Source organism: Microcebus murinus, chromosome 22 (genome assembly GCF_040939455.1).
Source record: "Microcebus murinus isolate Inina chromosome 22, M.murinus_Inina_mat1.0, whole genome shotgun sequence".
NCBI lineage: Eukaryota > Metazoa > Chordata > Mammalia > Primates > Cheirogaleidae > Microcebus > Microcebus murinus.
In genome coordinates, this window is record NC_134125.1 from 26916814 (window position 1) to 26941159 (window position 24346).

Consider the following 24346-nt stretch of genomic DNA (forward strand, 5'->3'; position numbering starts at 1 on the left):
CTGTGACAGGGCTGGTGCCTTCCTGCTCTGAAAACAGAAACTTCAGGCCTGAAATGGAGGAGGTGGCCCAAAACTGGACCGTGGGAGCTGGGTACAGTAGCACGCACCTATAGTCCCAGCTACTGGGGAGGCTGAGGCAGGGGGATTGCTTGAGTCCAGGAGTTCGAGGCTGCAGTGTGCTATGATCACATCTGTGAATAGCCACTGTACCTGGGCAACATAGCACGACCCGGTCTCTAAAAACAATTATTGCACTCCAGAGTCTTTGTTAGGGGTTGGCCACCTTCTCCAGGCCCTATCAGCTCCTCATCAAGCCAGCAAAGAGTGCTCAGAATCCTCAGAGCACCTCCTGCCCAGCTGGAAACCAATCACTCTGCCCCAAGGCCACAGTCACCCAGCAGCCTGAAGGGGCAGCTCCTGTTTATGAATCTTTCACTGGCACCAGGGGGGGTTAGGCCTCCATTGGCACAAGTGTATTTAATCCTTATGAATGTCCCTACCTGACATATACAGTAAGGAAGCTTTGAAAGAGGGGTGTCCTCACCAGGCTCTCTGGGGTTAGCAAAGCCACAATAAGAGCAGCCCTAGGTCGCCTCATGAGATGGTGGCCACCTGCCACCCAGGACCCCACAGGGCCACCCTTCACCTGGGAGCTCCCCAAGATCTGGACAGTAACAGCTCTGTTTACACGTGCAGTCAGCCCTCCTCCTGAGTCCACCACTGGCGAGGGGCATGCCACCTGCCTCCCACGCGATATCTCTGTGAAGCAGCCTGAGCCAGTCCCAGCTCACACCCTCCACACTCTCTCCCTATGGGGAGAGCTGAGCTCTGTCGTGGGCACCAAGGGGCAGGGTGACGGAGGAATCCCCTGTGTGGCAGAGGCCATGTTGTCACGCATGGACATGCCAGGCCACAGCAGATGGGGGCGGTCTGTGGCCAGCTTTGGGGGAGCTGGTCCCGCAATGTATGGCGCGACCTCTCCAGGTGGCAGTGGTGGGGGTAGTCCCTGCTGCCCGCACTCAAAGTGGCCATTAGCGTACTGATTTGGTCGGTGTCCCTCGGTAAGCTCCGGGAACGAACGCACACCCCTCCTCCCCACGGCGCCCGCAGAGCCCGCCTCCAGTGGGTGCTCAGGGCAGCACCTTCACGCCCGCCCCGCACGTGCGCACCCGCTACGCGCGCCTCTAAGGCTGGGGAGGAGGCCAGAGGTCTGGCCAGGGGCGCACGGTGGCCTCAGGAGGCGGCCGCCGTTAGGGCTAAGAGGTACCCGGGCTTGCGGACCCGGCCCGCACAGCAGGACCTCAGGGCCACCGCCTCAGTTTTCCCATCTGGGAAGGGGCTCCCGGGGGCTGGGCGCGGCCCGACCCCTGCCCAGGAGGCCGGTGCGCGGCCAGGGACACCCCCGCGGGGACGCCCGCCCGGCCCCTACCTGCCGCGCCCCGCACCCCGCCCGCCGCCGCCGCCGCCAGCCACCACCGGAAGCGCGCGCCGGACCCGCGCAGCGCCGCCGCCATCGCTGCTCCGTCGGGGCCTCGGGGCGCGGGGCTGTCCGCGGCGCTGCCTGCACGCGCCGGCGGGGCGGGGCCGGCGGGGCCGGCGGGGCGCGGCCGCGGGGAGGTGAGTGCGCGGCCGCGGGGGGTCTCCGGCCCCGTTGGGGGTCTGCGCGGGGCTGGGGAGCTGGGGCCTCAGTGAAGGGGTCTCCGGCCCTGGGCGGGAAGCCCTGGTGTGTGCTGTGGGGGGGGAACTCGCAGTGCTGGGAAGGGATCTGACTTTGGCCGTGTAGGGGTGGGGAATTCGGACCCCTGTGAGGGCATCTAACCTTGGGTGGGGGGTCTCTGGACAGGGGCAAGGTCCCCAGATTCGTCATAGCGAGGAGGGGCTGAGGATCTGTGCCTGGGTGTGGGGACTCCAGACATGGGTGGGAGATTCGGCCTCAAGTCTCCGGTGGGGTCCGCAGGAGGATCAGCCTGTCCCCGGGATAGGGCGTGGCCCACCGTGGAGGGTCCCAAGGCTGGGGTCAGACCCACAGAGCTGCGGTGGGGGCGGGGCGGGCATAGGAGAGGCTCTGAGTGGTCTCCCCAGCAGGCTCCTTCTTACAGGCCTTGGGGTGCCCTTGGGCTTTTTCCGTGCAAGAGAATGGCACCCCCCACCCCTGCGTGGTCTGCACCCTGCCTGCCTCCTGCCACAGGGGAATGTCCGAAGGGGAAGTCACCCCAGACTGCCCTGCTAACAGACCAGCTTTTCATATTTCTCCAGTGAGAGATTTTTGTGTCCTGTTGCTTTTCATTGTTTTCTGTGACCGCCCCCCGCCAAGCCTGAGAGAGCCTGAGAGCTGCCCTGAGAACCTGCTGCCTCCCCGAGAGAGCCTTGCACGGCCCAGGGAGGAGCCACTTTAAAGAGAAATAAATGCAGCCTTAATGGGACAAAAACTTTTTAACCTAGTCACTGCTGACAGGAGGAGAGAGCTGAGCTCCGTTCCAGTTTGTCTAGAGGTGACTGGTGGCGGGCGACTGGCAATGTCAAGAGGGCCTTGAGGGGTAGGAGCAGGAACTGGGGGCTCAGTGGAGTTGGGGGGTGGGACATTACAAAAGCAGGAAGGAGGGTGGGTCTGTGGAAGCTCTGCTGGGCTGGCCACCAGTGATGACTGCAGTCAGCTCCTGCCATGAGCCTGGGAGACAGGTGTCTTCAGGGCTTCGCTGGGATAGACCTGAGGTCCTTTTGGCATCCTCTAATTTTCTCTGCAGGTTCAGGGGGCTGTAGCCTTGAGCTGTTAGAAACGATTCTATGGTTTGTTCAAGGCCCAGTTGAGAAGAGGACTCAGAGGAGCCCAGCTGGAGGGTGGTTGGGGGAGAATCTTTGCCAGTCCTTGTCTTGGTCAAGAAAAGAAGAGATATTCCAGGCCGGGTGTGGTGGCTCACGCCTGTAATCCTAGCACTCTGGGAGGCCGAGGCAGGAGGATCGGTCAAGGTCAGGAGTTCGAAACCAGCCTGAGAAAGAGTGAGACCCTGTCTCTACTAAATATAGAAAGAAATTAATTGGCCAACTAATATATAGAGAAAAAATTAGCCAGACATGGTGCCGCATGCCTGTAGTCCCAGCTACTCGGGAGGCTGAGGCAGGAGGGTCGCTTGAGCCCAGGAGTTTGAGGTTGCTGTGAGCTAGGCTGCCGCCACAGCACTCACTCTAGCCTGGGAACAAAGTGAGACTCTGTCTCAAAAAAGAAAGAGACATTCCTTTCTTCTGAACAGTATGCATCCATTTCTGTTCAGTGTCTTTTACTGGTGCAGGACCAGCTGAACCATCTACTGAGACTTGGTGGTGGAGGATGTTTGTTGGGTCACTCATGCAATCGGGCATTTAACGAGGGCCATTCCTGTGGGAACAAAAAGAAAAACAAAGATAAATGGTTGGCACAGACAATAAACCCAGTCTAGCAGGCAGCCAGTTGAGAAAGTTTCTAGAAGTTGGGCTCTGCGGGTCTCTGTTCAGTGGAATGAGGACAGTTGTGGTGATCTGATAGATTTCTCAGCTCGTACTCTGAATGTTGGTGATGACAGTGTAGACATAGTGTCACAAGCCACGGCTAGTTCCCGGCGCAGGGCATGGAACACACGGGCTCTAGCCCATAGGTGATTTGTCGTGATGATGAGTCCTTCAAAGTTTATGTCACGTTGTCTGGCTTCTGCGTGCTGGGCTTTTTTAGGTAGTGGAGTGGCAGCTACAGGACAGTCTGGGTCCCAGGAAGGATCTGGGAGTCAGGTTTGTGTTCTCTCAATGCCACGTCAGCAGGGAGGGAGAAAAATGAGAAATATCGATGTGGAGTCTGGTGGCCAGATATGGAAGGAAGGCAGAGGGACTGGGGGCTGGCAAGGCTGGCAGGATGTGTGGGAGGCGGGACCCAGTCCAGTTTTACTGGTAGATCATAAAACCTCAAACACAATGAAGGAGACTAAACTCTGATAACCCCCAAGGGTGTGTTATTTTGTCCACTGAAAGATAACATTTCTCCCTGTAACCACCCTGCTTATTGATTGAGGATAAAAGTAAGATTATTCTTGTTTACAAAATAATTCTGGTCTCATTAAATTTGGCCTGTTGATATATGTTAAGTGCAGCAAGAAGTGTAATTGACCTTTTAAGTTTGCTTCACTGGAACTTTTTTTTTTTTTTTTTTTTTGACATTTTGAGACAGGGTCTCACTCTGTCACTTGGGCTAGAGTGCTGTGACATCAGCCTAGCTCACAGCAACCTCAAACTCCTGGGCTCAAGTGATCCGATCCTCCTGCCTCAGCCTCCTGAGTAGCTGGGACTACAGGTGTGCGCCACCATGCCCGGCTAATTTTTTCTATTTTTAGTAGAGACAGGGTCTCGCTCTTGCTAGGGCCGATCTCAGACTCCCAGGCTCAAGTAATCCTCCTGCCTGGGGCTCCTGAAGTGCTAGTATTACAGGCGTGAGCCGCCGTGCCTGGCCACTGGAACTTTTAATGAGGATTCTCAGATTGGACTTTATAAAATCCTCTTGAGGCTGTGAAGCCAAGCGGAGAACTTGCTATCAGACTTCACCTACAATACCTATAGATTTTGGGTGAATTCTCTTGGTGTCTCCAAAATATTGTAAGGTTCCTGGGCCTGCCAGGAAGTGACTTTCCTTACTCACATACTAGACAGGGAACCCTGTAAGTCAGGCACCAGGCTAGGTTTTTCAAGAGGGCTTTGTTGAGCATTATGTCTGAGTGGACTAATAATAGAAAAAAGATAATAAAGAGTGAGAAAAAAATTAATGTAAAATTTTAAATTATTTTTAAAAAAGAGGGCTTTGTAAGCATTGGTTCCATAAGGTCAGCCTTAAAGCTGTCTGGGCATATCTGAGTCCCAGTAGGTCTGGGCAGTCAGATTTACAACATTTCCAAATAGGACATTCGAGCCAATGCCTTGGTAATGTAGCCAGTGTTCTAGTTGTGTCCTGTTACAAGGAGAACAGATGTTTATTGAAGTTATGCAGATAACTATATTGCCATGAAAGCAAGAATACTCAATAATAGTTCCTGATTTTTGGAGGGATCAGGCAAGAAGAAAAAGATAAATGTTTTGATTTTGTTTACAAAACTATAATTTTAGATTAAGAGAAAAGGGACAGAGTTTTATTTTTGTACATAGAAAACAGAACATTAAAGAGCCAATGTTGTTCTGAATAACAGTCATACAAATTTACAAGCATCTTTTTTCAGTGTACTCAGTGATATGTACTTAACTCTTGTTCAGCTTGATCGTATATCAGCGGTTCCATGAACCTGTGAGTTTCTGAACTAGCACTCTGGGTGTGGTCTCGTGCTGTACAGTGCCACCAGAAGCTGGCACCTCAGCCTGCCTGTCACAGGCCTTCCCGTGGGTCTCCGAGACAGTCCCTTTCTGTTGAAGGTGAAGCACTTTGGCCTGTAGCTGGCAGCAAGAGCTTTCAGGAAAGCATCAGAGGCCGGGTGTGGTGGCTCACGCCTATAATCGTAGCACTCTGGGAGGCCGAGGCGGGCGGATTGCTCGAGGTCAGGAGTTCGAAACCAGCCTGAGCAAGAGCAAGACCCTGTCTCTACTATAAATAGAAAGAAATTAATTGGACAACTAAAATATATATAAAAAATTAGCCGGGCATGGTGGCTCGTGCCTGTAGTCCCAGCTACTCAGGAGGCTTAGGCAGGAGGATCACTTGAGCCCAGGCGTTTGAGGTTGCTGTGAGCTAGGCTGCCGCCACGGCACTCACTCTAGCCTGGGCAACAGAGTGAGACTCTGTCTCAAAAAAAAAAAAAAAAAAAAATTAAAAAAAAAAAAAAAGGAAAGCATCAGAGTAAAAGAACTATCTGTGATGACAAAAGACTGAAAATGGGCCACGTGTGAAAACTCACACTAGTATTCCTAGCACTCCGGGAGGCCCAGGCAGGAGGATTGCTCGAGGTCAGGAGTTTGAGACCAGCTTGAGCAAAATCAAGACCCTGTCTCTACTAAAAGTAGGAAAAATTAGCCGTGTGTGGTGGTGCATGCCTGTAGTCCCAGCTACTTGGGAGGCTGAGACAGGAGGATCACTTTAGCCCAGGAGTTGGAGGTTGCTGTGAGCTAGGCTGATGCCACAGCACTCTAGCCTGGGAAACAGACTGAGACTCTGTCTAAAAAAAAAACAAAAAGAAAAGACTTAAAATTGTGTGATTAAAGATCCTATGAGGCCGGGCGCTGTGGCTCATGCCTGTAATCCTAGCTCTTGGGAGGCCGAGGCGGGCGGATTGCTCAAGGTCAGGAGTTCAAAACCAGCCTGAGCAAGAGCGAGACCCCGTCTCTACTATAAATAGAAAGAAATTAATTGGCCAACTAATATATATATAAAAAATTAGCCGGGCATAGTGGCGCATGCCTGTAGTCCCAGCTACTCGGGAGGCTGAGGCAGAAGGATCACTGGAGCCCAGGAGTTTGAGGTTGCTGTGAGCTAGGCTGATGCCACGGCACTCACTCTAGCCTGGACAACAAAGCGAGACTCTGTCTCAAAAAAAAGAAAAAGATCCTATGAGAGATCATTACACAATAATACAACTGACAAGAAATTTTGGTTGTTTTTTTAGATAGCATTTTAAATGATGACTGGAATTGGGACTGATAATCTTGGAAGAGCTATCAAGGGTATGGACCAATTTCTAGGAACTGTATACAGTTTCTAAAATCCTTAGATTGACTTTCCAAACAAATATAACTTAGAGAGGGTTAAGCAGCACTTTTTATTTGGCAGCATCTTTCCTGAAAGTCACCACATCACACACACGTGACTGGTTCAATGTCTCTCTTTACAAGGTTGGGCTTAGGACAAATCCTTTGAGATCTTCCAGAGGTCCTTGAAGAAACCTCAAAGTCAGTTTGAGGGCAAGAAGACTTTCTTTAGGATTTAATGTGGGAAGGCAAAACAAATTGCCAAGCATGTCAAAAGCTTTGAACATTTAATAATCCCCATAAATGGGAGTATAAGTCCCTGTGAAACAATATTTAGTTATCTAGTTAAATTAAAGATCATAAAAGTAAATCTAGAAAGTAACATGACAAAAATACCTTGGCTCTTCTAACATTGAGAAGACTCAGGGAATCAGGAACATAGTAAATGAAGGACATGATAAGATTTGCTGTGAGGCCTAGGAGGTTATTTTGCTAAGATACAGATTCCTTGTTCCTAGGCAGATTACTCGAAAGGTAAAGAAAACACTTTTACCATCCCATATTGAAAGCAGACCAGGCTGAGTGTGGTGGCTTCTTCAAAGCTGATTTGTGAGCTGGTTGTACGCATCTGTCGCCCTGGCTACTCTGGAGGCTGAGGTGAGAGCATCTCCTGAGCCCAGGAGTTCAAGTCCAGCCTGGGCAACATAGCGAGATCCTCCTGTCCCTTAAAAAATTAAATCAATAAATAAAAGCAGACCAATAATAAAAAAAACTTTGTTGTTTTAACAGAGAAAAACATAAACTCTAGTTTCCTATCAGTACATGATTGATATTAAAACTAATAATTAAAAATTTTATAAATCTGTTTAATCCCAGCAGCTTTGACCTTGCTACATAAAATTCATTTTCTGGTAGGGCATGGTGGCTCACGCCTGTAATCCTAGCACTCTTGGAGGCCGAGGCGGGAGGATTGCTCAAGGTCAGGAGTTTGAAAGCAACCTGAGCAAGAGTGAGACCCGTCTCTACTATAAATAGAAAGAAATTAATTGGCCAACTAAAATACATATAGAGAAAAAATTAGCCGGGCATGGTGGCACATGCCTGTAGTCCCAGCTACTCGGGAGGCTGAGGCAGGAGGATCACTTGAGCCCAGGCGTTTGAGGTTGCTGTGAGCTAGGCTGATGCCACGGCACTCTAGCCTTGGCAACAGAGTGAGACTCTGTCTCAAAAATAAATAAATATATAAAATTCCTTTTCTGCAAAACTTTTTGGAGTTTTATGTAATAAGGTTAAAGCTACTGGAATGAAATGGATTATGAAGTTTTTAGTTTTCTATAAACCTTTTACAACTTTCTGTATCCATTCAAGTTTTATCTTATATGTTCCCTCTTCTTTTATTTTAGGACAAAATTACTCATTTTTTTGTAACTGAAACACATTCTATATTCTTTGCTTACTTTTCATATAAAAATCCATCCTATTTACCTCCCATATTCTATATACAAAGTCATTTCACTTTTACTATTTCTAGGAGTTTTATTTTCATATATTATAATTTTTAACCATTAGCAACCTATATTTCACAGAGAAAATGAAATAGACAAGCAATTGCAAATTATGATATACCAGTTAATTAACAGATTTTTTGAATATCCCATCTTATCCTTAGAGGTATATGTTTTTTATAGTACCATTTTTTTTTTTTTTTTTGAGACAGAGTCTCGCTTTGTTGCCCAGGCTAGAGTGAGTGCCATGGCGTCAGCCTAGCTCACAGCAACCTCAAACTCCTGGGCTCGAGCGATCCTTCTGTCTCAGCCTCCCGAGTAGCTGGGACTACAGGCATGCGCCACCATGCCTGGCTAATTTTTTTTATATATATATCAGTTGGCCAATTAGTTTCTTTCTATTTATAGTAGAGACGGGGTCTCGCTCTTGCTCAGGCTGGTTTTGAACTCCTGACCTTGAGCAATCCGCCCTCCTCGGCCTCCCAGAGAGCTAGGATTACAGGCGTGAGCCACCGCGCCCGGCCCCATTTTTTTTAATGTGGCGAGAAGAACATGTTTATTAACAGATCCAAATATCCTTAGCCAAAGTGTACCATATAAAAATAAGAAGCCAAAAGTATATAAACTTAGAATGTTTCATTATTCTCTTATTTAGAAATTATTTCAATATTCAATAAATATCTATTACTTCCCTTAGCATAGCTCTAAGGTTGCAAGTTACCAACAAGGTGTTGGAAACTTTTTTAGGTAGACATGTCATAAAACACAATGCACAAAACACAACTCAGTAGTTTGGATGACAGCTGGTTCTCACTATCTTTGCTCCATTTTATATTTTTATCTAAACTGTGTTTCTGGCAGGTTGGGCCAGTGAAGGGTGCCTGCTCAGCATGAGGCTGAAGGTGTTCTGCCCGTATTTGTGGAGGAGACATTTACGCCCTGATACATAATCTCATAGAGGCCATGAACTAAATATCTGTTTCCCATTAGCTCGGGATGCTTTTGTGGGTCCCCAAGACACTGAGAGCCCCATGTGCAGGAGGCCTAAAGCTCCCATTGCTATGGGGGGTTGAGGTGCTGCAGTGGGAAGGCAGAGGCCTGGCAGGGGGGTAGAGGGAGTCGGGGCTTGAAGGGGGTATCTCAGGGCATCAGGGGACTAAGGGGAAGATAGTTGGTGGTGAGGGGGTGGGAGAACACTTAGGGAACCAGTTTGGGGAGATCTTATGTTTCCCAAAGAAACCACTGAAGTTCCAAATTATCCTTGGTTAGGTCATGCCAACCAGGAAAGAAGCAGGCAGGCAGCATTTGTTTTGTGCCTGTTGTTCCTAGTAGTTTTATTTGCATGCATTGATTACAAGTAGTGGCAGGGCATATAGTTCACAAGGGGAGTAGAAGGGAATCCCCATGCAAAACAAGGAGCCAGAAAGAAGCAGTTCCAGCCCAGAAGGTACTTTTCAAAAGAAGCCTGGGGCAGGGCGCAGTGGCTCACACCTGTAATCCCCCTGACTCAGGAGGCCGAGGCAGGATTACTTGAGGCCCAGAGGTGGAGATGAGCTTGGGCAACATGGCGAGCCCTTTGCTCTGGAAAAAAAAATGAAAGAAATTAGCTGGGCATAGTGGTGCACACCTGTAATCCCAGGTACTCGGGAGGCTGAGGAGGGAGGTTCATTTGAGGCTGCAGTGAGCTACGATGATGACACTGCACTCCAGCCTGCATGACAGAGCAAGACCCCATCTCTAAAAATATTAAAAACAAAACCAGCTGCCCAGGACTGTAACCCAGCTTCAGAGCGCATGCTCAGAATCTTAGGATGCAAAAGGTCCTTACTGTGCTACCTCAGGTGTTTGTCCAGAACTTTGGATCAGTAGTTGGACTCACCATGGGCCACCCCAAGGCCTCTCCCAGACAGCAGAGATGGGCTGGGTCTCCATGCATGCTTTGGTGTCTGGTTGTTGTGTCCAAGGGTCTGAGGGTGGTTCCGACCCAGATCTGAGTCCTGGCGTCGGATCAAAGAGAAATGTTAGTTAAAGTGGTAAGGACAGAAGCTACTTGGTGGCTACTGACAGCAACAAAAGGAGCTGAGCTCCCCTTGGATTTGTGCAGAGGTGCAGAGAGGATGACGGGGTGCTTGAGCAGAGCCAGGGAAGTGGAAAGTTAACAATTAATATATATAGAAAAAATTAGCCGGGCATGGTGGCGCATGCCTGTAGTCCCAGCTACTCGGAAGGCTGAGGCAGGAGGATTGCTTGAGCCCAGGAGTTTGAGGTTGCTGTGAGCTAGGCTGACGCCACGGCACTCACTCTAGCCTGGACAACAAAGTGAGACTCTGACTCAAAAGAAAGTTAACAAAAGCAAGAAGGGGCCAGGCGCAGTGGCTCACGCCTGTGATCCTAGCACTCTGGGAGGCCAAGGCGGGCAGTAGAGACCCCCGTCTCTACTATAAATAGAAAGAAATTAATTGGCCGATTAATATATACAGAAAAATTAGCCGGGCATGGTGGCGCATGCCTGTAGTCCCAGCTACTCGGGAGGCTGAGGCAGGAGGATCGCTTGAGCCCAGGAGTTTGAGGTTGCTGTGAGCTAGGGTGACACCACGGCACTCACTCTAGCCTGGGCAACAAAGTGAGACTCTGCCTCAAAAAAAAAAAATTAAAAAACAAAAGCAGGAAAGGGGTTGGGTCTGTGTGAAGCCCGTCTGGGTGGGCCACCGGGGCTTATCAAATTCAGTCTCCTGCCTTCCCACGGAGGCTGGGAGACGGGCCCTGTCCACAGGTGCTGGCTGGAACAAGCTAGGAGTTTTCTCTGCAGCCTTGAGTTTGCCCAAGGGGCTAGGAACATCCAAGGGATGTGGCCTTGAGCTGATAGAAACTGTTAGTGTTTGGTTGCGTCTTGATAGGCCAAGGCGAGGGCTCAGAGGAGTCCAGCTGGAGTTTGGTCAGAGGGACTCAGCCTGGCGGAGGGAGGGAGGGTGGAGGCATGGCTTTGAGGCTTTAAGGAGCAGGATGAAGAGGTCAGATTGGGCCCTCGTGGGGGAGAGCTGGGGGCAAGCCCAGGCCGGGGCTGGCACAGCCGCTGGGCTTTGTTCATGGCACTCAGAGCTGTCAGAGACTCCCAGTTCCCAGGCAGAGCAGGCTCTCGGCTCAGTCTGGTGGGGCTGGCCTAGGGGGCAGAGGGCCGACCTGGGCATCCCCACAGAGGCAGGGCCAGGGCCAGGGCCTTTCCACCCCCACCCTAAAGGCACCCTGTCCTTTCTGTCCTCTCCAATCGGATCCTAGCCAGCCTGCAGCCTGGCCCGAGGCCTGCCCTCTGCTGGGAGCTGAGACAGTGGCCCTGAACCCCGTGCTTGAGCCCACAGACCTGAAGGGGTCCTCTCAGAAGAGGTGCAGAGGCAGGATTGGATGTGAGTGGGGAATGCCCGTGAAGGGTCACGGGGGGGGGGGGTGTGACACTCTGGTGGCGCTATGGCCTGCAGAGGGAGGAGAGGGGGCCACAGGCAGGACTGGCCTGGGGGTGCCCTGCAGGCTCCTGCCTTCCCATCTGCCCCTGGTGTGGCTGTGATGACAGAGTCACCACAGTCGTCCCCACAGCACCTGGCAAGCAGCAGGTGCACAGCCCGTGCGAGAGCTTCCTGAGCCCGGGCTGGCCCCTTGTAGGATGCCAGGCTGTGCCAGCCCCAGCCTCCACTCCCCCGAGGCTGGGGACATAGGCCCTTTGACCCTCCCAACTCAGCCCTTCCGCGGGACGGCGTAGCTTCTTCAGGGAGGCTGGCTCCTGCCCTTCCTCCACCGCCCGTCCGAGGTCTCTGAGCACACCGGTGGCCTTGGCCTTTCTCTCCTTGGCCCCTGGTAGCTGTGTACACAGGTGCTGTCTTTTATGAATTTCCCAAAACGAGCCTAGAAACTAGGTTATATAGGTAGTTTATATTTTTAAAGGATTTTTAAGTGTCTCATCCCACTGATGTTACTTGCAGTGTATTTATGGAAAACCTTTCCATCTTTTTTTTTTTTTTTTTTGAGACAGAGTCTTGACCGGGCTGGAGTGAGTGCTGTGGCGTTGGCCTAGCTCACAGTAACCTCAAACTCCTGGGCTCAAGCGATCCTGCTGCCTCAGCCTCCCGAGTAGCTGGGACTACAGGCATGCGCCACCATGCCCGGCCAATTTTTTCTATATATTTTGTTAGTCAATTAATTTCTTTCTATTTATAGTAGAGACGGGTCTCGCTCTTGCTCAGGCTGGTTTCGAACTCCTGACCTCGAGCAATCCGCCCACCTCGGCCTCCCAGAGTGCTAGGATTACAGGCGTGAGCCACCGCGCCTGGCCGACCTTTCCGTCTTTTAAAGGAAGATGAGGGTCATTTGGCCTGAGGCACCAAGGACATCCTGTGCTTTTTGTGCACATGCGTGTGCAGGCATGTGACAGGCATGTGTGAGCTTGTGTAGATGCTGCACGGACACTGTCACGCCTCACCCTCCACCGCGCAAGAGCGGTGGATCCATCACCGCGCCCTGAGCCCCACCCAGGACCCGTGGTCCTGCCCTGCCCCTTCAGGCTGCCCCCCAGCCCCCGTCTCAGCCCCAGGCGTCTCCCCAGAGCGCTTGTGGGAGCTAGTCAGCCCCTGGAACAGCCCCTGGCACTTTGGAGCAGAGGTGCAGACCTGCTGGGAACAGACCATGGCGGGGTGGGTGGCAGCTCCACATGGCCGCTGGCCCTGCCCCTCCCCGTCGGCGTGCTAGGAAAAGGCCTTTGTGGTATGCGTCTGCCCTCTGCCTACAGCAGCTGTGGGACTGTCTTCCTGCGCCCCACTGGGGATAACCACGGTCCTCTGTGATGTCCTGCAAGGGGGGTTGCTACATTACCAGCTGTCAGGAGCCACCAGGGCTGCTGAGCGTCCCGGTGGGCAGGGAAGGTGCGGGCCGCCTGGCAGGCTGCGTGGGTCCCTGCATGCAGGTGTCGGGCTGGCCATGCTGAGGTCTGGCCGTCAGGCCGGATGGCCGACATTTGCCACGAAGGATCACAGAATTGTTGGTCGGGGACCGGTGTCCCTGTGGTCTGGCCCACCCTGGCTGGACAGTGGCTGGGGCCCCCACCCACTGCCAAGCCTCTCAATTGCTACGGCAGGTCTGGGGGAGGGGGAGTGACAGTGCGAGTTGGAGGTCACAGGTTTTGGGGCTGGGCTTGAGGTGGGTCACACTCGAGAACAGACTTACACTAAGGAAGCCTTCCGGGGCAGTTGGCCATTCTCACTGTTGGGGAAAGGCAGCCTGCACCCGGCCAGGTCTGTGAGCCCGTCGGGGCAGAGAAGGACGTGGGCCCCGCAGCTGCAGGTGCCACACCTCGGTGTTGTGAGGGGACCTCAGGGTGGGCAGATCTCTGCTGGGACAAGGAAGCTTCCTGCCCTGCCTCAGAGAGGGAGGTGGGCATCCTCTGGGGGGCGGCACGCTCCCTGCCGCCGGGCTGCACGGGGCGGGCAGAGAGCCTGTGGCAGCTCCAGCAGCTGTGGTTGGCAGAGAGAGGCTGTCCCTAGTGCCCAGGTCTCCAGGGAGATGTCATGGCCCTTTTCCCTGTTTGGAACGGAGGGCCAGGAGCAGGGTTTGCCTGTTTTTGGTTTTTTTAGTTTGTTTTCTACTATGTTTTGCTAATCATGGTAGAATATACAGAACTTACAATTTACCATTTAAATCGTTTCTAAGTGTGCAATCCAGTGGCATTAAGTACATCTACAATGTTGTGTAATTGTTACCACTATTTCCAGAACATTTTTCATTCCAAACGGAAACTCTGTACCCCTTAAGCGATAATTCCCACTCCCCCAACCCCAGTAACCTCCGCTCTACTTTCTTTCTGTAGGGATTTGCCTATTCCAGGCATTTCATGTAAGTAGAATCACACAATATTTGTCCTTTTGCATCCGGCTTATTTTGCTTAGCACAGTGTCTTCAGGGCTCATCCGCGCAGTCCTGCGACTCAGTACTTCACTCGTCAATAACTGATCATGCTGCGCTGTGCGGCCACGCAGCATGGTGTCCGTCCGCTGAGATGCCTGCAGATACTTGGGCTGTCTGTCCCTTCCGGCTGCTGCAGATGCCGCTCTGCATCGTGGCACACGAGCATCTGAGTCTGTTTTCAGTTCCTGGTTCACACGTAGGAGTCGCATTGCTGGGTTATGTGGTGATTCTATGTTTAACTTTTTGAGGAACCGCTAAAGTGTTTTCTATAGCATTCATACCAGCAATGCAAGAAGGGTCCCATTTCATCACATCCTCACCAACACTTATTTTCCTTAAAAAAAAAAAAAAAGCAGCCGGGCAGAACAGCACGCCTGTAAACCCAGCTACCCAGGAGGCTGAGGCAGGAGACTCTCTTGATACCTGAAGTTTGGGACCAGCCTGCATGACCCCACAAAAAAAAATGCCATTTTGTTGGATGTGAAGTGATAACCCATGGTTTTCATTCACATTTTCCAAGTGACTAAGGACATTGAGCATCTTTTCACATGCTTTTTAGCCATTTGTATATATTCCTTGGAGAAATGTCTCTTCAACTCCCATTTTTAAATTGGGTTGTCTTTTTGTGGTTCAGTTGTAGGAGTTCTTTATATATGCTGAGTATTAAACTCTCGCCAGATAAATGATTTGCAGATATTTTCTCCCTTTCTGTGGGTTGAGGTCTGCTCTCTTAATAGTGCCCTTTGATGCACAAAAGTTTTTAATTTTAATGAGTGCAATTTATTTTTCTTTTGTTGCCTGTGCTTTTGGTGTCACATGTAAGAATTCATTGCCAAATGCATGGTCACGAAGATTTACTCCTATGTTTTCTCCTGGGTTTTGTAGTTTTAGTTCTTAAAGTCAGATCTTTGATCCATTTTGAGTTAATTTTTTAATATATTCTGTGGGTCCCATTTCCTTCTTGCATGTTGAAAGCCATTTGACCACAAACAGGAGGGTTTACTTCTGGGCTCTCAATTGGGTTTCATTGACTTATGTCTATCCTATGCCAGCACCTCCCTGTTTCAAGTTGTATAGCTTTGTTGTGACTGTTTTTTTAATGAGGTATTTATTTTTTGTTGTTGTTTGTACATTACAATTTGCATTTACTTATTTTTTATTTTGACTTATTACGGGGGGTACAAATGTTTAGGTTACATGTATTGCCTTTGCCCCATCAAGTCAGACCTTCAAGCATGTCCATCCCCCAGACAGTGCGCACTGTTCCCATTAGGTGTGATGTTGTGACTCTAAAATCACAAATATGAGTCCTCAAACTTTGTTCTTCTGTTTCAAGATTGTTTTGGCTACTCTGTGTCCCTTGAGATTCCATGTGACTTGGATTTATTTATTTTATTTTTTTGAGATAGTGTCTCGCTTATGTTGTCTAGCCTGGCCTCGTACTCCTGGCCTAAAGTGATCCTCCTGCCTCGGCCTCCTAAGTAGCTGAGACTACAGATGCGCATGACTTTTAAGATGGAGTTTTCTATTTCTGCAAAAAACGCCCTTGAGATTTTTTTTTTTTAAGACAGAGTCTCACTCTGTTGCCCAGGCTAGAGTGTGCACATGCCACCATGCCTGGCTAATTTTTTCTGTTTTTAGTAGAGACAAGGTCTTGCTCTTGCTCAGGCTGATCTTGATCTCCTGACCTCAAGCAATCCTCCTGCCTCGGCCTCCCAGAGTGCTAGGATTACAGGCGTGGGCCACTACACCTGGCCCCTTGAGATTTTTGGTGAGGATTGTGTGAAATCTGTGGATTGCTCTGGGTGGTGGTGACATATACTTGCGTCTCCGGTGAACCGGAGGTGCACCTGAGAGGCCCCTGTAATGGCCCAGCCTCCTGAGCAGCCTGCCCACTATTGGCACCGTGGGGAGGGGGAGGCAGGGCTTCCCCTCTTCACTGGCCCAGAAACCACATTTGAAAGGTGCGCTTGGCAAGCTATCAAAAAATGTTCCACGACGTTTCAGACAGATGCAGAGAGGGTTCTGGTGGGTCCTCTGGGGAGCTGGTTCTTTTTGCATCTGTGTGAGGTATGGGGACCCGCCACCCCCAGGTCCCGGAGCCAGAACAGGGCAGCGGGACCATGTGGTCCTGTGATAGTGAGCTGGCATGCCCAGCGCGGGGACCCAGGACCCCAAGCAAAAGGAGCTGCTCTGCCTCCCTGCAGAGGAGCAGCTCTGGACAGCGTCCTCTGCAGCTTTCTCTAGTGGGGCCTCCAGTCACTCACTGCTCCTGCTTTTGTTCTGTGAAACTCAGGGTGATGACCACTGGCTGGGCATGATCTGGCCTCCCTACCCAAAGAGTCCACCCCTTACCCGGGGCCTGCCCTGCTGGGCAGAGCAGGAGGAGGGTATTCTGAAGCACTGGGACCCTGCTGTCAGGGAGGCCCCACAGGGCGGGAGGCTGGAAGGGGTGTGTTAGCTTGGAAGAGCCTTCAGGGCAGTGTGGGTAGTGGCCCAGTACTCAGCTGGTGGCCTGGGGCAGCCAGGCCCTCTGCTCCAGGCCAGAGTCCCTCTCACTCACGGGAGAATCCCAGGACTCTCTTGTGGGGGTCGTAGGAAGACCATGGGTGCTCGGGGGGCGGGGGGTGAGGTGCTGGTGGAGCCCTTTCCTGCAGGCATTGCATGGGGGCGGCCCTTTGACCTTGAGCGCCTCCTGGGAGCTGGACCTGGCACGTGGCTGGTCAGCCAGCCTGTGGGAGTGGCTGTCCTCCCCTTATTGATTTATTGACAGGAAAAGGGCTTCAGCCGCCCCTGCTCTCTGCTCCCTCATGCTGGCCCTGCCTGCAGATTTATGAACAGACCCACAGAGAGATTAGAGATTTAAAAGCCAAACTCTTACACAATTCAAGTATTGCAGGGCTTCAACTCTAGTTCAGAACTCCAGGTCTACTGGGCAATTTGTATTTAGGCAGAATATCCTTTTTATTTATTTATTTATTTTTTGAGACAGAGTCTCGCTTTGTTGTCCAGGCTAGAGTGAGTGCCGTGGCGTCAGCCTAGCTCACAGCAACCTCAAACTCCTGGGCTCGAGCGATCCTTCTGCCTCAGCCTCCCGAGTAGCTGGGACTACAGGCATGCGCCACCATGCCCGGCTAATTTTTTTTTTTTTTTTTTTGAGACAGAGTCTCGCTTTGTTGTCCAGGCCAGAGTGAGTGCCGTGGCGTCAGCCTAGCTCACAGCAACCTCAAACTCCTGGGCTCGAGTGATCCTTCTGCCTCAGCCTCCCGAGTAGCTGGGACTACAGGCATGCGCCACCATGCCCGGCTAATTTTTTATATATATATCAGTTGGCCAATTAATTTCTTTCTATTTATAGTAGAGACGGGGTCTCGCTCTTGCTCAGGCTGGTTTTGAACTCCTGACCTTGAGCAATCCTCCCGCCTCGGCCTCCCAAGAGCTAGGATTACAGGCGTGAGCCACCGCGCCCGGCTCCTTTTTATTTTTATCTTGGGTACTTATTTCTAGCATTTACTAGAGTATTTTTTGAAATGCAGAGGGTAAACTCATGGCCCACCATCTCACCACTGAAATACTGCTCTAGGAGTGATAGACACGTGAGCACAGGTAACAGGTAAATGCTAACAAACAAGGCATCGCACCTGTGTCGCTGTGAAATGCCAACTGTGCAGAAAGGAGCAAAGTGGAGACTTCTGGCCACATCAGGCCTACGTGGGCCCCGTTGTTCCCCACCATCTTTCTCCCAGGACTCCCTGTCTTGTTGACCAACCGCACCATCTCCCTGGATCGACCCTCACGGGTCATGGCATGTCCTGCCCCTGGGTCTGTGGTGGCCTACCTGCCGCTCTGCAGGCCGGGACCCTTCCCCAGTGCAGCCAGCAGACCAGGGCCTGTGAGGTGCGGGGAGTCGGGGGATTCGCGCCGCTGGGTGTGGCGGGGGCGCCTCGCACAGCTCCCTCTCCTGCTTGGGGCTTCCAGCCCTCTGGCCTTTTCCTGTGGGCACCTTGGCCCATGTTTCTCTTGGACTGGCTTTTTCTTATCGATCTGTCCGTGTTCTTTGCAAACTGGCCATTGGTCTTACATGTCATTTCCAAGTTCACGAACGGCTCTCCGGGCAATACAGCCTGGGCACAGCGGTTCCTTTCTCCTTCATTTCTCAAGGTGCAACATGGAAAGGACCAGGGGGACTGTCCCCAGAGTCCCTGGCTGGGGGACACTCTCTGAGGCCTTCTGCCGTCCCTTCTGAGGCCAGAAAGGTGAAGCACCCCTCTTGCCCCTCCAGGGAAAGGTGGGCAAGGCTGGCCTCCAGGGAAGGGCTCAGACACCTGGAACTTGGCCACCTCCAGCAGTTGCTGTTGATTATCGAAAGGTAAAATTGAAGTCCAAACAAATTATATCTGGTAATATATTATTGCATTTTACCAGACATAATTTGTATATATAATATATATATGTGTTATGCTTTGCCGCCGAGCTTGAGAAGGAAGGAGGGCCCAGACCCTTCCTGCAGCCCGGAGGCCGAGGCCGAGGCTATAGCAGCTGTGCAGGGCAGTTGCTGAGAGAAGCCAGTGGGCAGAGCAGGGGCAGGTGCGGGCTCAGGCCCCGCATGAGAGCACAGACCTGCAGGCCACGTGTCCACAGCCTGTGTAAAACAGGCCACGTGGCCTGAGGCCCCCCAGCAGTCTGGGTGTCCACACGGCCTCTGGGGCCTCCGCTTTCCTGTTGCTCTTCTGTCTGTCCCCCGGGCCCCCGAGGTGTCCTCCAGGAGTTGCCCCGCTGCGGCCTGGGCCTGCCTCCTCAGCCAGGCGTGCCTTTCTAAAGGGGAGCATCTAGCTGAGAGCAGGATCCGCCTGCCACCAGGGTTCCAGAAAGACCTGTGAGCGCCCACAGCGCCCCGGCAGAACTTTCCCAAGTTCCTCCTTTTCCATTTTAGGGTCTCTGACTCAAATCACGGGTTTCTGCCCTGAATGTTGTGAACTCAGCTCCATGTTGGCTGGGTCCCCGGGTCCTCCCAGAGGGCTGCTTGCCGGGAGAATTTCAAATGGGGTTTCAAGCAGGGCCACTCGCCACGATTTCATCATGCTGCGAGGAACAGCTTTGCGTGTCTTGTCACACGATGGTGGGTGGCAGAGCTGGTCTTTCTCAATCTGTGGCCGTCCCTGAGGGGTTCAGTGAGTGGGTCTGTCCTGGGGTGCCTGGCCTGGGAACTGCCTGTGTCCTCACCTGGAAATTCAATGGAAGGGCCACATGCATCTCTCAGGCTGTCCAGAGCGTGAGCGTCCAGTGTGGGCTCCCCTCATGGGGGCCAGGGGCTGCACGCAGGGAGGGGGCTTCCCCTGCACCTTGTATCCTCTGCTGGGGCCAGCCCCCATCCCCCAACTCCAGGCCACCAGCCTTTCCCCACCTGTGTGTCCACTAAACTGGCTGGGAGAGCACAGCCCTGGTCCACAGTGGCCTCTGTGTTGTGTATGGTTTAAGAGGGTCCCTGGGCTGAAGCTGATCCCCCACCCCCTACCTGTTAGGAAAAGTACCTGGGGCAAGGTCAGCCTCCACGCAGGGCTGCCAGAGGCACACCCCTGCCCCTTCCACCTGAGTGCCGGAGGGGTGGGGAGTCTGGTCTCCTGGCATTGACAAAAGTTAGGCAGTTGAGGCACCTGCTGGCTTCTCTGCACCTTGGCCCTCTGTCAACACAAGGGGCGGTGGCAGCACTCCCAAACTGAGTGGCCTGAAAGGCAGGAAGGCGCAGAGTGCGGAAGCCCCGCCCCTCCTACCCTTCCCTGCCCCGCAGATGCTGGAGGCCCCACCCCTGCTGCTGGTAGCCGCCCCGCTGGGGCTGGCGCTGCTGGCGCTGCTGCTGCTGCGGAGACACTGGGGCTTGTGGGTCATCGTCTGGTACGAGTCCGTCCTGCAGCCTTTCTGCAATCTGCTCATGGGCGACACCAAGGAGCAGCGCATTCTGCGCCACGTGCTGCAGCACGCGGAGCCCGGAAACCCCAAGAGCGTGTTGGCGGCCATCGACACCTACTGCTCGCAGAAGGAGTGGGCCATGAACGTGGGCGACAAGAAAGGTGTGGGCCCTAGGGTGGGGACCCGTGCTGCGCAGCGCAGCCTCTAGGGGAGGCTGTTACCGCTCCACTTCCGGGCGGTTGGGAACCTGGGACCTGCCCTGGCTGCTGCTGCTCTGGAGCCCTGGCGGCCTGAGCTGCAGGCCTGGCCTCTGGCTTCCTCCCCCTCCCCGGGAAAGGTCATGCAGAGACCTGGGTGCAAATTGCCGGACTCTGCACCCAGACTGCTGTCCCAGGGGAGTGGAAGGGACATAGATAAAGTGTGGTTTGTCAGGAGAGCGCCAGCTAGGACGGCCACTGCCCTGTGTCTTGGGCGGGAGTCAGGCTGCGGCCTGCTGCCCGGGGAAGACGGGCCCCCACACTCACAGGCCGTGAAGGTGGTGGGCCTCCCTTTGAACTCTGCCCAGGTCCACCATGGACTGACCTGGACCTGTCAGACAGGTTCTTCTGGGTTGGGATGCCAGCCTGGGGTATGGGCACAGATGGGGCAGGGGCTTCTGGGTTGGGGCATTCTGGGATCAGCCAGGGAGGGTGGGAAAGAGAGAGGGACTAGCATGTGCAAAGGCTCAGAGGCCTGAGGGACCCTGGAGCTGAGGGTGTGTGCGGGAGGGGCCAGGTGCTTGGGGTTGGCCACTGGGCAATGGAAGTAAAAGGCCCCCTAGAAGCAGGTAGGGACGGGGAGAAGAGGGCTAGAGGCCAGGTGTTTGGGAGGGGCTGTAGCTCAGCTGGCAGAGGAGGGGGTCCAGGACTGGGGCCTGGTTCTCCTCCCTCTGCCTGCGCTCACACCCTCCACCCTGCCCCCACAGGCCAGATCGTGGATTCCGTGGTGCGGGAGTACCAGCCCTGTGTGCTGCTGGAGCTGGGGGCCTACTGCGGCTACTCGGCTGTGCTGATGGCCCGCTGCCTGTCACCTGGCGCCAGGCTGATCACCATCGAGCTCAACCCTGACTACGCTGCCATCACCCGGCAGATGGTGGAATTCGCCGGCCTGCAGGACAAGGTGCGGTGCGCGTAGCTGCCAGTGGCCGATGTGGACAGTGAGGCTCAGAGAGGCCTGGCGGGCAGGCGGAGAGGGCCTGGTTCACACCTAGGCTCGGTTCAAGGCCGCATTTCCTGGTGCCCTCTGTACCCCTCAGTGCTGCCCAGGCCTGGGACCGAGGAAAGAACCCCAGCAGCTGGGCAAAGGTGGTCTCAGCCCCACTCTACAGAGCAGGGACTCTGAGGCTACCCCAGGAGCAACAGGGCAGAGGGGGCCTGTCCCCCTAGAACCCCAGACTGCCAGGCACATGCTCAAGTGGGTGTCTAGGCAGGTCCCCTGGGCCCAGGCACTGACAGAACGCTGTTCTAGGTGACCATTGTGGTCGGGGCATCACAGGACATCATCCCCCAGCTGAAGAAGAAGTATGATGTGGACACGCTGGACATGGTCTTCCTGGACCACTGGAAGGACCGATACCTGCCAGACACGCTGCTGCTGGAGGTGAGGCCGGGCCTTGTGCTGCCTGCTGCTGCCACAGGGCCCCGATGGCCAGCCTCAGCCTGTCACGGGAGCCAGGCGCCCCTGCTGAGCTCTGCCCAGGTGGCCCTAGGTGGCCACCTGGGTCACAGACCTCACCCTGGAGGTGGCATCACCTGAGGTGAGGGAGCACACACTGAGGGTTGAGGAGGCCCTGTGGCAGGTGGGGAAGGGTGGGGGGCCGGGCCAGGTGGGCTGTTGAGAACAGGGGTGCCAGCCTGCCTGTGCCCAGGCAAGGTGCTGCTGGGCGGTAGCAGCGGGGAAGAGGCAGGTGCCGTGGACAACAATGCCTGTGTGGGACGAGCACCGGGCCTGCTCTGCCACGGGGCCCACTCTGCCACGGGGCCTGCTGGTGGTGCCGGCACAGGGAAAGCCAAGTTTCCTCGTTGTGTAGCCCCGGCCCCTCAGAAGCCCCAGTGTCCATGAGGGAGGCCAAGTATCCAGCGGGGCAGCCTTATTTCCTGGGGCTGGGGCTTGTGGCACTGTGTAACCTCCCTAGCAGGATGGCTTGTCCCTGCCTGGTGGTCGAGAAGGGGACCCTGGGCAGCTCCTCGGCCCTCCCAAGGCTCGGGAAACTGCCCCCGTGGCCTCCCAGCCCAGGCTGACATGGCTGTCCCTGCGCTGGCAGCCTGCTGCTTGTCTCCCACAGCCTTCCCAGGAGCCGGACATTCCTGTGTGTGGCGTGACCGTGAGCACGAGTCGGGCAGCCTGGCCGGGAAGGGCAGGACCAGCGCCCACAGGGGCCTGGTGGTATCAAAGGCCACAAGACCTCCTGGGAACAGGGAGGCTGGGCACCGAGAGCTTTGAGCAGCTGAGGGCAAAGTCAAACCTGTCTTCCAGAAAGATCCCGTCAGCTTGTGGACAGGGAGGGCCTGGGGCCGGTTGGGAGGGACTGAGCCCTGGAGGTGGACAGGGAGGGAGTCCAGACCAGAGGATGGACCTGAGGACCCGTGTCGCCAGGGTGGCCAGCAGGGGTCTTGTCTGGGATTCCCTGAGCATCTAGGAGCCCAGGCCCCAGCCCAGACTGGGAGGGAACCCCTTCTCAGGCCAGCCAGTGCCCTCCTCCTGGGCCACTCTGTTCTTTCCAGTGGACATTGCTAGGACATTCTTTTTCATTTTTCATTTTCTAAGAGAAAACGCGTGATTCCTAGTGGTACTTCCTGTTCAAATTCTGGACCTTGGGGCTGTCCCCTTCTCTCACTGGCCATGCAGCTGTGTCGCCACAACCGGCCCAAGGGCCCCTCAGCCTCCTCCAGCCTGCCCACTGCAGGGCTCTCCTTAGGACCCATGCCCACGTCACCTGGACACCCCTCCTACTCGAATCCTTTGCTTTTGCTTTTTTCTTGTTTTGTGATTACATAAAAAAACCTCCACGCTTCCAAGGTCAAATCTCCAAGACAGGGTGACTGGACTTCCCCAGCCATGGTCTGCCCCTCCCCCACAGGCGCAGGCTGCCTCTCAAGGTTTCTTTATTCTGAGTGACGTGAGCAGCAGCGCTTCCTCCCCGCCCAGACACGCATCCCCCCAGGGCTCTCCCGACAGCGGGCCCTGCCTGTGGCTGCACGTCCTGGAACAGGCGGGTCCTCCCAGAGCCCGGCACTGGCAGAGATGGGACTGTGTGAAATCGGGGGCTTGGGGACACCCAGGGCCAACCCTGGCCCCCAAGGGGAGGCTTGTTGGCGGGAGGTCAGCCCTGCCCGGCCCTGTAGGCTCATCGAGTCTCCAGGGACCTCCCCAGCAGCCCCTGCCCTGGGCATGTGCCTGGCTCTGGGTGGCCACCGGCCCTGCCATCTCCTCCACTCACCCATCCAGCACCTGCTGTGCCATGTGCTGTTCCAGGGGCTGGGACAGACACAGGAGTGAAGGCGGCGTGAGAGGTCCCTGTTCTCACGGAGCCCTTTCCTGCAGGGGTCGCCTGCGGAGAAAACGGAGGGTCTCAGGAGACCCAGACCTCAGGGGCCAAGCACAGACCGAGTGTGGGGCCGCAGCCTGGTGAGGAGCGCCCGTCCCGCTTTGGGGTGGGCATGCCGACCCTCACCCCCTCTGCCCGTCTGTTCCCTGCAGGAATGTGGCCTGTTACGGAAAGGGACGGTGCTGCTGGCTGACAATGTGATCTGCCCAGGCGCGCCAGACTTCCTGGCACACGTCCGCGGGAGCAGCCGCTTCGAGTGCACACACTATTCCTCATACCTGGAGTACATCGGGACGGTGGACGGCCTGGAGAAGGCCATCTACGTGGGCCCCAGCAGCCCAGTGCAGCCCTGACTGCCACGGCTCCGGGCTCCCGAGACAAGCCTGCTTCCCACAGGGGTGGTGCAGTGCGCCTGCTAGCTGCACACTTCTGCAGCGCTGGGGGCTGTCCCCACGCACAGCATGCTCAGGCCCGAGGCCTGGCCGCTCATAGCTCCAGGCTGTGCTTTTTTAAGATTCAATCACCACCTCTTTACTAAAATCTGCTAGATATAACCGTCTCACTTGCTATATCATGCTTTAAAATGTAAAATAAGAATTAAAGATCTAAATGTTTAGATATAAGAAACCGACTCAGCACCCTTCTTCTGAGTGCCACGCTGCTCCTGGTTCCTCTGCTGCCCCAGCTTTGGCACAAAATGCTCCCACCCCGCCCCCTT

The 24346-nt window shown here is 54.1% G+C and overlaps 2 protein-coding genes across 11 annotated transcripts in view; one reads left to right on the top strand and one right to left on the bottom strand.

The window, feature by feature from the left end:
• Positions 1 to 1529, bottom strand: part of TXNRD2 (thioredoxin reductase 2) — a 46186-nt gene extending 44657 nt beyond the window's left edge. For all 4 annotated transcript variants that reach the window (XM_075996806.1, XM_075996805.1, XM_075996807.1 and 1 more), the window contains exon 1: positions 1430 to 1529. In XM_075996806.1, coding sequence (XP_075852921.1) covers positions 1430 to 1514 — 85 coding nt within the window. In that variant the 5' untranslated portion in view covers positions 1515 to 1529. The remainder of the gene's footprint in view (positions 1 to 1429) is intronic.
• COMT (catechol-O-methyltransferase) lies at positions 1491 to 24255 on the top strand. Of its 7 annotated transcripts, none has more exons than XM_075996809.1 (7): positions 1504 to 1617; positions 11466 to 11590; positions 18297 to 18391; positions 19924 to 20203; positions 21007 to 21200; positions 21549 to 21680; positions 23781 to 24255. In XM_075996809.1, the coding sequence occupies exons 4-7, from the start codon at positions 19924 to 19926 to the stop codon at positions 23979 to 23981; spliced, it is 807 nt and encodes a 268-aa protein (XP_075852924.1). In that variant the 5' UTR covers positions 1504 to 1617; positions 11466 to 11590; positions 18297 to 18391; the 3' UTR covers positions 23982 to 24255. The 7 variants fall into 7 exon arrangements, with proteins under 7 accessions (XP_075852928.1, XP_075852926.1, XP_075852929.1 ...); XM_075996810.1 differs by lacking the exon at positions 1504 to 1617 and adding an exon at positions 14038 to 14063; XM_075996811.1 differs by lacking the exon at positions 11466 to 11590 and having other exon boundaries at positions 1501 to 1617; positions 18297 to 18504.
• The last annotated feature ends 91 nt before the right edge of the window (positions 24256 to 24346 follow it).

What these genes read in the sequence shown, in the direction of transcription:
- COMT (XM_075996810.1), top strand. An exon ending in GCCTATTCCAGGCATTTCAT is followed by an intron (nt 14,064 to 18,296) that starts GTAAGTAGAATC and finishes TCATTTCTCAAG; the next exon opens with GTGCAACATGGAAAGGACCA. An exon ending in CAGACACGCTGCTGCTGGAG is followed by an intron (nt 21,681 to 23,780) that starts GTGAGGCCGGGC and finishes TGTTCCCTGCAG; the next exon opens with GAATGTGGCCTGTTACGGAA.